Genomic DNA, 13,125 nt, shown 5'->3' on the forward strand with positions numbered 1-13,125 from the left:
GCCCACACAAAATAATTTTAATTTGTGATTTATTTTTACTTCACTTTGCGCTTTTGACTTGCTGGAAGAGATGTATATGTATGTTGGTATTGGATGTTATAATATCCCTGCAGTTCTGGCTGTTCACTGGTGAATTTTTGCAATTACCAGGCATGTGTGTAGGAAAGGGATATTCCTAAGATTCCCCCTCTTTCTCACTCTTCGAATATGATCTCGTTGCTTGGCAACGACGGCGGCCCGACACCAAATTTGTCTTCTATTTTTTCGTTTCTCTCATTGCATTGTTGCCATTGGAATGCATTTACCGTTAGAAACACAAATTTGGGTTTTCGGTGGGAACCACGGCTGAGGCATGCTCGACTTATGTATACTTTTAGGTTTTAAAATTTTTTAACATATTTTACTTAAAATAACATTGCGATCCTCTCGGACAGTCGAGCGGCAATTACTGCACTATGCAGCAATAGAATCACCTCGAAGCTGGTTCGAGAAGTAAGAACAAAGCTGAACCTTCTGGGCAGCAACAACAGGGTGTCACTAAGATGGATTCCAGGACACAAAGACATATCCGGGAATGAACTAGCTGACAGGCTAGCAAAACTAGGGGCGGAACGACCCCTTATAGGACCCGAGCCTTACTGTGGCATAGGCAGACACACAGTCAAAGATTACCTAAGAACGGAAGAGGTACATATGAGGCAAGCCTGCTGGGTAGACACCACAGGCCAAAGACAAGCCAAAACCCTGATCGTCAATTATGACATGAAGAGTTTTAAGAAACTTATACTACTAGGGAAAAGATCACTTAGGATAGTTATCCGCTTACTAACCGGACACTGCAAACTAAGGAGACACCTATTTAATATAGGGATTACAAACAGGAAAACATGCAGATTCTGTGATAGCGAGGATGAAACCTCCCTACACATAATATCAGATTGCCCAGCACTAAGTAGCCTGAGGAGCAGAACCCTCGGGTCCAGGTTCCTTACACTTGGGACCTCCGGAAGCATCGACCCGATAAAGCTCCTTAACCTTATCGAAGGAGCCGGGTTGATGGGTGAGCTCTAAGCTCAGATAGGGGGTACAATAGATCCAGTTGGGAACTGACCTGCGTCATTCTTTCGTTGTTCGTCACGGAAGCGGTCGTGGAGGTTAAAATAAAGTGAAATTAAAGCGATTAAGTGTTTTTACTAAAAAAAAAAACCAGGTAAGTGCTTGAATTATGTTTAAGAGCTTTTTTTGTTTAAGTTATTGAAAAAAACATAAGGCGCTGCGGGGCTTTTAAAAAGTAAACAAAGTGAAATTGAATTGTGTTTAAAAAAAAACATCCCTTTTATGTGCGCCGGCGTAAACTGGTCCCAATCGTAAGCTGGGCCCAATTCTAAACTGGGTCCAATGCAGTTTAAGCCAATCCAAATCGACGCCTAATGGGTTTTTCATTTATTTTAATTAATTGTTCGAAGCAGCAATTTTAATAAATATCTTTTTTGTATTTTCAGACGTCTCACAAGAGGTATTTCCCCTTGATGATGGGGAAAAAGTAATAAGAAAGGCGATGTAAAACGCAAAAACAGCATATTAAAAAAAATAATAAGATTAATTTTAATTTAAATAATACTTCATAATAATAATAATGTAATATAATAATAATAATAAAATAATAATAATAATGTAATATAATAATAATAATTAGAATAATAAAAGTCATAAAAATAATATTTATAATTAAAAAATATTTAAAAACTGTATAAAAAATGTGTTTTTTGAAGTGAAAACTTCTTTAGCGGCGCTGATCACTTTTTTGTATGGGTAAAAACTTTCAAACTCGCGTCAGAGTCCCGTTATGCTGATCGAAAAAGCGTAAGATCGTGGGAAAGGGAGAGGAACTAGTATCTCCCACTCTTTCTACCGTGCCTGAGTCATGGTCATGGTACAATTATACAAGGTAGTCTCGTCGGCTGCAAAATCGCTCGGGATTTCGAAGTGAGAGGTTGTCCGCGAACGATTTTTTCTCAAAACGTTATCCCTTGTGTGCTTGTGAAAAATACTTGTTGCAATTATTGCAGCAAGCACATACAAGGCGTAACATGTAATATTGCAAAAAAATATTTTGAAATGTGAACAATATGGGAGCGAGGCCTGAAGGGCAGCGCGGCCGCTCTCCAACTCCTATCTATTTGATCGTAAAAAAAAAAAATTTTTGATAGGAACCTAAATATAATTTGCATGACTTAAGCGTGAAGCGATTAGGCTATGCTTTACTCCCATCTGAAAATATAAAACTCGATTTCGTCACGTTATATTTTATCTGAAATTAAACCACATTTCTACCCTTCAAGCGGCCAGATTTTCATTTTTTATATAGGTATACATTTATTTTGCGAGTTTACGTAGCCGAGATTGTACTTTTTTTATCGATTTTAATATTATATAGATTATCAGTATTTCGAGAAAAAGTAGGCAAACTATTTAAATTTTATTGACCCAGTCACGTGGTCACTCACAATCCAATCTACTGTGGTTTGTTGATTTATTATAAAATATAGATTCATTTTATGAGTTATCGATCATGTTTCGAGAGTATTGAAAGCTAGTAAGGGCCAAGAACGTCTTAATCATCTCACTTTGTTGAATATAGAGCATGATTTGCTTAAAGAAGTCGTTATTGAAAGTGTTATCTCTAAATTTGCCCATATTAAATCCAGAAAAGTTTATTTGTAACAATTTTGTTTTATTTAATACCCTAAACTTGAGAACCTAAAGCAAAGCAAGGGCCCCTTGACAGAATTTGCTACAGGCCCCGCGCTAGCTTAATCCGGCACTGCGAGACTACCTTGTACTTACACTTAAATATGTTCGAATCAAAACTGTTTGTTTCTTACTTCAGTTATCATAAACCAATTGTATCAGTTGTAAAAATTTGCGATGATGATTCTGATAATAACGATGGTGCAAAAGTCGTCGAAATTATGGATGGAAGTTGATTTTTCTGAGAGATAAAATTTAATGTAATATATAAATAACGATATAATATTATAAATAACAACATATAAATTGCCATATTTGTGTACGATAGCGCAATAAATAAACATTGTATTCTACCTCTCTCATAAATGATAGTACTTTTATACTTATAATTAAACACAACGTTAATATTGAAGTTTTCACTTCTGCCGGCACTCCCGGAGTGCTACCGGTGTTTTTTTTAGTCATTCCTCTTATGAAAATAGGTATGACTTTCCAAAAAAATGTATTGGGGGAATTCATATAGGAAATTGTTTAAAAATTCACCGACGAATTCCGAAAGGGCATCCTCGCAAAAGCTTTCGAGGAAAACCCCGCTTCCACTTCCGCTACGAATTCCTCTATGCCTTATACGAATTTTTTCATACAAAATTCGTATAAGGCACCGAGGAATCGTTCGATGAAACGGCCAAAAAGTCATCGAGAGCTGCACCTATGAAGAAAACTTGAATCCCATACAAAATTCATCGCGCAATTCCTCGGTGCGGCCTAACCTCCGTACACAGGTTCCTCGGTGCTTCCTCGCGGATTTCTTACAGGAAAAAAGCTATTTTGGAACTGCAGGGTTCGTATAAAATGTATATATGGCTTCGGCCACGCATTGAGCGATGAGCGACTGAGCGACCGAGCGACGCTCTCTCGAGCGACGTAAAATATTAAAGCTTATGAAAATGCATTGGAGTGGCCACGCAGCCGCTGAGCGACGAGCGAAGTTCTTGAGCGTCAGAGCGACGTCGCTCAGCGCTAGAATTGGTTTTAATTTTTAGTGCATCGCTGAGCGACGAAATGCAAACAATGCAAAAAATATGCGCGGAAACTTTAATTTCGGCTGTTCAAAGCCGAACCGTTTTGTGGAACGACACTCATAAAGTGTATAAAAATAAAAATACATAAAAGTATATAAATAAAATAAAAATATAATCAATCGAGTAATGGGATGAACGCCAAACCTACGCCTTTGTATTCTTTTTAATTGCCTATATTTACTATAACGGTTTTCAAACAGATTTCGTAGAACCTCTCTAGAATAAGGTATTTTTAAAATGTTTTCAACTAATCATCTCGAGTTATGTCGCTCAGTGCGTGTCCACCTCCCTCAAAGCGATCGCTCATTAACGTCGCTCGAGAGAGCGTCGCTCAGTCGCTCAGTCGCTCATCGCTCAATGCGTGGCCGAAGCCTTAGATAAGGTTTTTTTATATTGTGGCAAACACGCTGCCCACAATAATCTCCACCTGCACAGCTCTTGCAGGAGGTTTCCACCGTGGCACGTGCTGCTCACGGAAGTGTTGGCTCTGATGTAACCGCTCGGTCACTTGGTAGATGCGTCTGCACTCGTATAATGATACAGAGCACCGATCGAGACCAGGTGGTGGCCACGATCAGTGACGATGATGCTGCTGATCCTCTTCTTGAGGCAAGGATATTTCTAAGCTTGTCAAATGCGCTTAACTGGGGCTTATCAAAGATCACCGAAATTCCTTTTGAACGGTATCTGCTGACCCTGCCACCTTCACCGTTCAGTAACTCTATCAAAGGTCTCGCTATTGATGCGAAATCTTTGATGAAGCATCATGCACGGCATCACTTCCATAGTCCGTTTTTTCTTCACCGTCGATGCCATCTACGTCATCACTAGCAATCTGATTATAATTATCCTCGGTTTGACCACCCTTATCTTCTTCAAACAGATGATTAACTAACTAAGTCAGACTACCTTTGAGAGTTCATCGGTCTCTTGTGTGTAATCTGCTGCTGTGCATCGAGTGCCTGCAGTGCGGAAGTATTAAAGTTTTATTCGCTCAAGTAAAAACACTGTTTAAAGTAAAATAGCAATTTATTCAGTAGGCTTGATAATTGAGGCGTCAGAAGAAGTGCCAAGATGGCCAGATCGGTAAAAGAAGTGTGCCCGGTGCCTAAAAACAAACAAAAAATACTAGCACCTTATGTTTGAATATATATGTAGTTTCTTAGTTTAAATTCAAATAATTAAACATTACTTTACCACTTTCCCTTGTTAATTAGAGTTGAATTCCTGAGTCTCTCCCTCTATCTACATGAGTCCTATCTTCATCGAAAGAATCTTCAAGCGTGTTCTCTGCAACGGCTCCGTAAGGATGTCCGCCAATTGATCTTCTGTGGAGATTGGTTGAACGCCAAGTTTCCCTTCTGTCACTTTTTCTTATATAAAAAAGTGTTTGATGGAAATATGTTTGGTTCTGCGGTGAAACTCCGGATTTTGAGCCAGTCTCACTGCTGCAAATTTGTCAACTTGTATGATGGGAACGTTTTTAAGTTTGACGATCCCTCTGAAGAGTCTGCTTAAACAAATTGCTTCTTTGGCTCCCTCGTTCGCTGGGATAATCTTTGCTTCGGTAGTTGAGGTCGCAACAACTGCTTGTCGTTTGCTAGTCCAGGAAACTGCGCCTCCTGCATACTTTACGACGACTCCAGAAGTAGAACACCCTGTCTTGATGCAACCGACAAAGTCTGCATCACTGATCACTTGTAAAAGTCCCACTTCTACATTCCCAGGTCCAGAGTCCCTGCTATAAATCTATAAGACTCTTTTGACTCGCACGACATCCTCTTGAGTAGGATTTTCTAGTGTTCTCGATATGAACCCCACACTGTATGCCAGATCTGGTCCTGTGCCAAGCATCAAGTACATCAGTGCTCCAACTGCCTGCCTATAAGGGAATTTTGTTGGCTCGTCAGCTTTCCCTGGTGTTGAAATTTTTGTGCCCTTTAACATTGGAGTTGAAACTGGCTTGCACTAAACGTTAAAACGTTCTAAAATTTTCTGAGCCTAACTTTTTTAACAATCCTTAATGCACTTTTCTTTTTGTACAATTTCAAGTCCCAAAAAATAATCAGCTTTCTTTAAGACGATTTTGAATTCCGATTTTAACTCTCCAATAAAGGTTTTCCATCTCGCTGAGATCTGTTGCCGCTAGAAGACCATCATGCACGTAGACCACAAGTATGAGTTTCTGTCCGTTCTTCTCTCGAATATACAGGCATGGATCTGCATCGCTGGCCTTGAATCCATGCTGTCGAAGATAGACTGTAAGACGCTTGTTCCAGCACCTGGGTGCTTGCTTCAGGCCGTAAAGACTTCTCTTCTCTGTTGATTCATCAAACTGCATCAAATGCAGCTTCTCACTCGCTGAGATGCTGAGTATCGATCTAATTGTTCCCAACTTTGCCGAAACGTTGACTAAATCCCTTGATGACGAGTCTTGCTTTGAACTTATCAATGCTGCCATCAGGATTTTTCTTCAGCCGGAAGACCCACATGCATGGTTTCGCCTTTGCACCTGGTTGATGTTCGGTTAAAGTCCAAGTATGATTTTCTTTCAACGATGCGATTTCTTGATCCATGGCTTTCTTCCACTCTGCTGAATCCTCGCTCCTTAGGGCATCTTCAAGCGTCACAGGATGTTTAGTCATCTGATTCATCTGATTCTTTAGGGTTGAACGATCTCTCAGTAATCTCTTGTTTGTCTCTTCTTTAGTGTTGGACTCAAACTCTTCTACAGTGAAGGACTCGTACTCTTCTTCAGTGTTGGCTGATGGCTCATCATGATGATTTTCTTCGTTCTTGATCTTTGCCTCATCATTGACATCGTCTTTGATCTCATCTTGACTTTTATTCTCGATGTCTTTTAGTGGTAGCTCGACTTTACATTCACATTATTTTGGTCTCTCTTCGAATTGAACATTTCTTGACACGATGACTTGATGAATATCTGGGATGTAGATTCTGTAACGTTCGTCACCATCGTATCCTACAAGCACACTTTTAACTGCCTTCTTGTCTATCTTCTTTCTCTTTTCAGCTGGTACATGGACGTAGCAGGAGGATCCAACAATGCGGAGATGTTTGATCCTGGGTTTTTTTCCCATCCACAACTCGTAGGGACTGACTCCTTCCTTGGATGATTTCCCGGTTCTATTGAGAATGTAGACTCCTGTCGTCACTAGCTCTGCCCACATTGCATCTGGAAAATCAACTTCGCAGCTCGAGTACTTCAATGTCCTTGCCATTTCCACAATCGTACGATTTTCGCGTTCACTGCCACCATTTTGTTCTGGAGTATATGGCGCTGTCAGTCTCTGAACGATTCAACTCTCTGCTAGAATGCTTTTGACTTCTTTGCAGTCAAATTCCCCGCCGTTGTCGCTGAGTAACTCTTTAATGTTGTGTCCAAGTGTCTTCGAATGTGCTAAAAATTGTTTAAGAACGACTTTAACATCTGACTTACCTATGTTTTATTACGAAGCCATTACGAAACTTTGTGAAAGTGTCTTTAAAAACAACTAGAAATCGTTTTTTGCTAAAGGATTCCCAAAAAGGACCTACAACATCAGTGGAGACAAGTTCTTCTGGTTTTGTTGTCTTTGCTCTTGTGCCAAAAGGTAAACGATGCGCCTTTCCGAAAATACAGGGCTCACAAGTTTCTTTAACCAGCTTCACGTTAATGCCCAACTCCTTTTTAAGCATCTCTCTCACGTGTCTCTTGTCTTGGTGACCCCAACTGCAGTGTAGAACTTTCTGCTTCTGCGACATTGACTCTTTCTTCTTTGTCAGGAATGACCGGTTCAATCGATGCCTTGTACAGGGCCTTTCTCATGACTTCCGCACAGTACTGTTTTTCCCTCTACTTCCAGCCAGCACTTGGTTGCTGTTGAATGCTAAACAGCTTGGCTGCTAAAACAGAGAATAAGTTCTTCGAAATTTTCGGAACATACCAAACATCGGTCAACGTCATCTTTAGTGTCGCATCCTTAGTGAAGGACAGAATCTCGATTGTTCCCTTCCCAATCGCCTTGAGAGATTCTTTTCCAGCAGCTTTGATGACGCATGGACTATGAAGCTCTTGGAAATCAACGAACTGGTCTGGACAGCTGGTCACGAGTTTCGTCGCTCCATTGTCGATCCACCATCCTGTGTCTACCGATGAATTTGTTTCCATTTTTAGAGCATCTTCAGAGACGACAACTAAAGTTAAATTGGTATCTACGGTGTTGCTTTGAGGAGCATTACTCTTTGGTCGTCCATCAGAAATCCACTTCTTGCAGTCTGTCACCCAATGTACTCTTTTCTTGTAGTAATGGCAACTGTCAGTTTCCTTGGACTTCTTCTTTGACTTTGGTTTTCCACTGCTTGCGAAAAGTGCTGATCCCGTGGCTCCCTCTGTGGCCTTTTGAAAATTTCTTTCATGCATACATAGTTGGGTAATTAACTCTTCTACAGTTTTATCATCATCTTTTGACAATAGTAACCAACTTGATCTAAAATTTTCAAAGTCACTTGGTAAAATGTTCAAAATTTTCCATACTAGTATCAAATACCGTAATGCATGTTCGTTCTTAGACTTTATTCCATTATTGAGCTCATGCCATAGATTTCTTAATTTTGCAACATGTGTAGAAACATCCTCTCCCTTGATCCAACAAAATGCAAAAACCTCTGTACAAACTTTGAACAGCTGGTCCTTGGACGATGCTTCAAAATTCGCCTTTAATGCTTCCCATGCTTCAAACGCTGTCTCTTTATCTTTACCATTATCTTTTGATAAACTGTATCTGTAACTGAACTCGAGATCATTGACTTAGCATAGCTGTTTGCCATACGGAAAAGATCACCCGCCTTTTTGTTCTCTTTGGTTTCATCATCCGTAGCATCATCTGATAAGGGCTCGGGGTTCTTTAACTATCCACGGCACCTTCGTGGTAGTCCAGCATATCTCTCAATTTTCTTCGCTAAATCGGCCAATCCGCTTCCCCAGCCAAGGGTTTGATGTGTTTCGCCAAATCCATCTTCAATAATGCTGCGTTGACGAGACTCCACACCAAGCGAAAAGCTTTGACTACAACTGCGCGAAAGAAAAGCTTTTCCTCTTTTCGCGCACTATTGCCTTTACTATTTACTTGAGTTACTCGCGTAAACTGATCCCATAACCTATTAAAGTTTTATTCGCTCAAGTAAAAACACTGTTTAAAGTAAAATAGCAATTTATTCAGTAGGCTTGATAATTGAAGCGTCAAAAGAAGTGCCAGGATGGCCAGATCGGTAAAAGAAGTGTGCCCGGTGCTTAAAAACAAACAAAAAATACTAGCACCATATGTTTGAATACATATGTAGTTTCTCAGTTTAAATTCAAATAATTAAACATTACTTTAACAGGAAGAACCCGTCATTCTCCTCTAATGGTATATTATCAAAAACGGTTCTGTTCGGAGCAGAACCCCTAACTTATAAATTCTACCCTTTATTCAAATGTCCAACTGCTAATGTAATGTAACATAACGTAACATAAACGTAAACGCAAAGTTGTTTACCAACACCCGCATAATGTAATCGCGCCTAACTTTGCTTATCTTGTTTTTATCTATCTTCTTTATCATTTCATTCGTCTTCGCAACTCTTAACCGATTCACATTTTTCGTTCGTTCTCGCTACACCCTCGCAAGCAAATTGTCGGTCGCGATCTTGTACGCAAATACATAAACTTTGTACATAAACTTAAACCAAATATTACTCAGAAACCCAAATACAAAAATCACATCTCATTTAAATCGCAAAACATTGGCCTTTTTTTGAAGTGCATAAAGCGGTAGCAACAAATTAGTTGCATTCCTCTGAACATTTGGTGACCCCGACGTGATCTACGTGGGGTGTGTTTTTTATTTCGTTTTTCGTTTTCACAAATCGGTGAAAAGGCTTATCAGTGCATTTGGGCACCACTTCGCAATTCGGTGAAGAGGCCTACAAACATACATACATATATTCCTGTGCTTGGGTATTATTTGGCGCGCTTTCTTTTGTGATCTTGTTCGCATACATAACCACAGTTTGAACTTGGTTATATAAAGTGCAGTGCATATATAAGCCGTGTTAAGCGAGGTCAGTGAACGCTTGCGAATTTGTTCCGTTGCATTTTCGTCTCTTGCATTTAAATTCGTGCAGTTGCATCGGCAGCTTACGGTGATAGTGACTTTCGTGTACTCTTTTTGAAAATGATGGCTGATAGTGATTCGGTTGGTGCAAGATCCGCGGCGGTACCAACTGTACCAAGTAGAGGTGCAGAAACATCGATGTTTGCAGACATCGATGTTTTTCGATGTTTTTTAAAAAAACATCGAAGAAACATCGATGTTTTCAAAAATAATTTTTTATTTATAAATATAATTAAAAAGTCTTTATAGAATTTGTATTTAAACGAAAAAAAACAACAAATTTATTCATGTAACATACTTAGAGAAATTAATAAAATAAAAACAAAAATTCAGTCCATTGAGATCGGATAAGTCACTTATTAAAGCTATAGTAATTCTTATTAATAAACATTAGCTGGTCAACGACTTCGGACTTCAACCGGGTACGACGATCCGAAATTATTTGGCCTGCTTTGCTAAACGCTCTCTCAGATTCACACGACGTGGCTGGAATACATAGAAATTTTTTTGTTAGCTCCTTGAAGGGCTGCATGTTGTTTGAACACAGCTAGAATTATAATAATTTATTTCAAAATAATCATAATACACAATTTTTATATTTACCATCCAAAAATGTAGGGGATCGCAAGTTTCTGGCTCGTTCCCGCTTTCTATATGCTGTCTGAGCAATATAATTGCGTCAGAACGCGTAGTCGTCGTTTTTGCATTTATTTTGAGTTGAAGATTCGTAAAAAAACTCGAAGATGAATTGGGTGGTGTAGGCGCTATCGACGCTGATGTGGATGGTTCTTGAGCCAAATTTTTAATAACGTTGTGAAGCTCGTCTTCTAATGCTCGACATGCTTGATCGGTATTATTTGTTCTTTGGAAACCCTGTTTTTTGAACCTGGGGTCAATTAATGTTGCCATCCTAGGAACAGTGCGCGTTTCATAGTTCCCAAAACGATCATTAAAGCGATCACTTAAAAAGTTAAATGCCAGATTGGCTTCTGGGCTTTTAAAGCTTTGTTTATAGGAAAACACTTGTATTTGCATTTCGCAGACAATTGGAATGACGAGGGACATAGTGGGGTACTTCCCGCCCGATATTAATTTTGTGGCTTTCTCGAACGGACGAAGCAATGAACAAAGTTCCTCCAGGACACTAATTTCCTTGGCAGAGAAAGGTGCCGGAGCCTTTGCAGTTCCTAACAATGAAATTGAGAGTGCCCCATTGGTTTTCAAAATTCGTTCCATCATTTGGAAGGCACTGTTCCACCTAGTTGGTACCTCTTGAATTAATCCAAGTGGGTCAGTCACCATTTGAGCTTCCTTAAATTTCGTCATGGCAGTCGAACTTCGCTTCATAAATGCGACAACAGTCTTGCACTTGGTAAGAATGGGTTTAATAATCTCCAATTTGAGAATTTCTTGAACCAGCAAGTTAATCGTGTGCGCAAAACATGGAAAATGTTTCATTTGCAGATGTTCGCATGCCTTCTTCATTGTAGCGTCGTTATCAGTTACTATAGTTACAACTTTATGCAGAAGTTTCCACTCATTTAATACTTGTCGAATAGTATCAGCGATATTCAGTGCTGAGTGATTTGTGGGCGTCAAAAGACTCGCCGTCGACAAGACCGCTGAAACTAGCTGAAACTTTTTGTCCACAAAATGGCACGTAACAGTTATGTAAGCTTCATTTGCACGGGAAGTCCATCCATCCGTGGTAATAGCAACGTACTGGACATCCTCGAGCTCACATTCCAGATCCTTTTTCAAATCTTTGTATAGCTTAGGTAGCATTACTTCTCTGAAAAAGGTTCTGCTCGGGATTTTGTATTTTGGGTCCATGTGCTGCATTAAATCACGGAATCCCTCGTCCTCAACCATGGAAAACGGTTGAACGTCCCGTGCTATCATGAGCATTACATATTTGTCCAATGCTTTTTTTTTTGGGACTCTGGCGGATACTCAATATTTCGTTGCATAAAAGTATCAAGACTTGGTGACTGACCATCAATTTCCAAAACACTGTAGTTAGGATGAATACGATTGAGGTGGTCCATTAAGTTTGTGGTGTTTCCTGCCGTTTTTAAGGTTTTCCCACAGTGAATGCAGGTGGCCTTAGACTTGTCCTCAGTTTTCTTAAAGTGCTGCCACACACATGAGGTTTCCCGCTTCCTTTTAGGCGACGGACCTTCAACATTTTCCTTCGTTGTACCTATATTATAAAAAATGTACAGATGAGAATTGGCCGCCACACGTGGGACATATGTACGCAATCGACTACATTACTTGTAGTTGGCCATGTACTGCGCAGTTTTTAATTTACTTACGGTTCAAGAACTTATCCATCGTTTAAACTGAATCAGCGTCGCGCCTACACCACCAATATCACTTCCTATAATTGTAAGTAAATAATTAAACATTATTAACAAAATAAGTAAAATGTTACAAAATACGAACCTTAAGCGTGCTTTTCTTCTTCGAATTTTTTGAATAGTGATGGTTCTCAAAACATCGATGGTCCAAAAAAACAATCGATGTTTTTTAGAAATTTTAAAACATCGATGCATCGATGTTTTCATCGATGTTTCTGCACCTCTAGTACCAAGTGACTTGGACTTTTATAAAGCAAAGTCTGAGGCTACCTTAAGACAGGTAGAAGCTTTAAAAAGTTACCTGGAGTCAGATGAGGCGGTCAACTTCGACGAGACTGATCTTCAAGTGCGACTTGATTTTATCGATCAAATGCAAGTGGACTTTGATAAAAGTCAAACCGCGGTCGAAAGGTTAGACTTGCAGGAGTTGTACAGTGACGCTCGGTCAAAGTTCGCAAACACCTACCTCGTGGTAAAATCGCAAATTTCGAGTGAGCTTGGCAAGCAGCGTAGATTTTCAGCCGTGAATTCTACAGCCCTTCCACATGTCGGTGGTGATTCGAGACCCGCTGCGCGTGCCACAAGGCTCCCAGAGTTCAAGTTGCCAAGGTTCAGCGGTGCCTATATCGATTGGCCTGATTTCTACGCAATGTACAACACCATTGTGGCCAATAATGATGACCTGAGCAACGTGGAAAAGTTCCAGCATCTTCGGTCCTGCTTGGATGGCACAGCGTTGGACACAATTCGTTCACTGGAGCCCACGGAAGC

The 13,125-nt window shown here is 39.9% G+C and overlaps 1 protein-coding gene across 1 annotated transcript; it reads right to left on the reverse strand.

Annotated features, from left to right (window-relative positions):
• Nucleotides 1-7,689: 7,689 nt before the first annotated feature.
• Nucleotides 7,690-11,899, reverse strand: LOC122320317 (E3 SUMO-protein ligase ZBED1-like). The gene is made up of 3 exons (XM_043208495.1): nt 10,595-11,899; nt 10,398-10,538; nt 7,690-8,232 (listed from the first exon to the last, which is right to left on the reverse strand). The coding sequence occupies exons 1-3, from the start codon at nt 11,897-11,899 to the stop codon at nt 7,690-7,692; spliced, it is 1,989 nt and encodes a 662-aa protein (XP_043064430.1).
• Between the last annotated feature and the right edge of the window lie 1,226 nt (nt 11,900-13,125).

The sequence above is a fragment of the Drosophila ficusphila genome, unplaced genomic scaffold (assembly GCF_018152265.1).
Source record: "Drosophila ficusphila isolate 14025-0441.05 unplaced genomic scaffold, ASM1815226v1 contig_470, whole genome shotgun sequence".
In the NCBI taxonomy this organism is placed as follows: domain Eukaryota; kingdom Metazoa; phylum Arthropoda; class Insecta; order Diptera; family Drosophilidae; genus Drosophila; species Drosophila ficusphila.

Coding starts and splice junctions, on each gene's coding strand:
- LOC122320317 (XM_043208495.1), bottom strand. CDS start 11,899: ATGCTCATGATAGCACGGGACGTTCAACCGTTTTCCATGGTTGAGGAC. Junction 10,539..10,594: donor ATCCCCTACATTTTTGGATG/GTAAATATAAAA, acceptor TTATAATTCTAG/CTGTGTTCAAACAACATGCA. Junction 8,233..10,397: donor GTACCCGGTTGAAGTCCGAA/GTCGTTGACCAG, acceptor AATTTTCAAAAG/GCCACAGAGGGAGCCACGGG.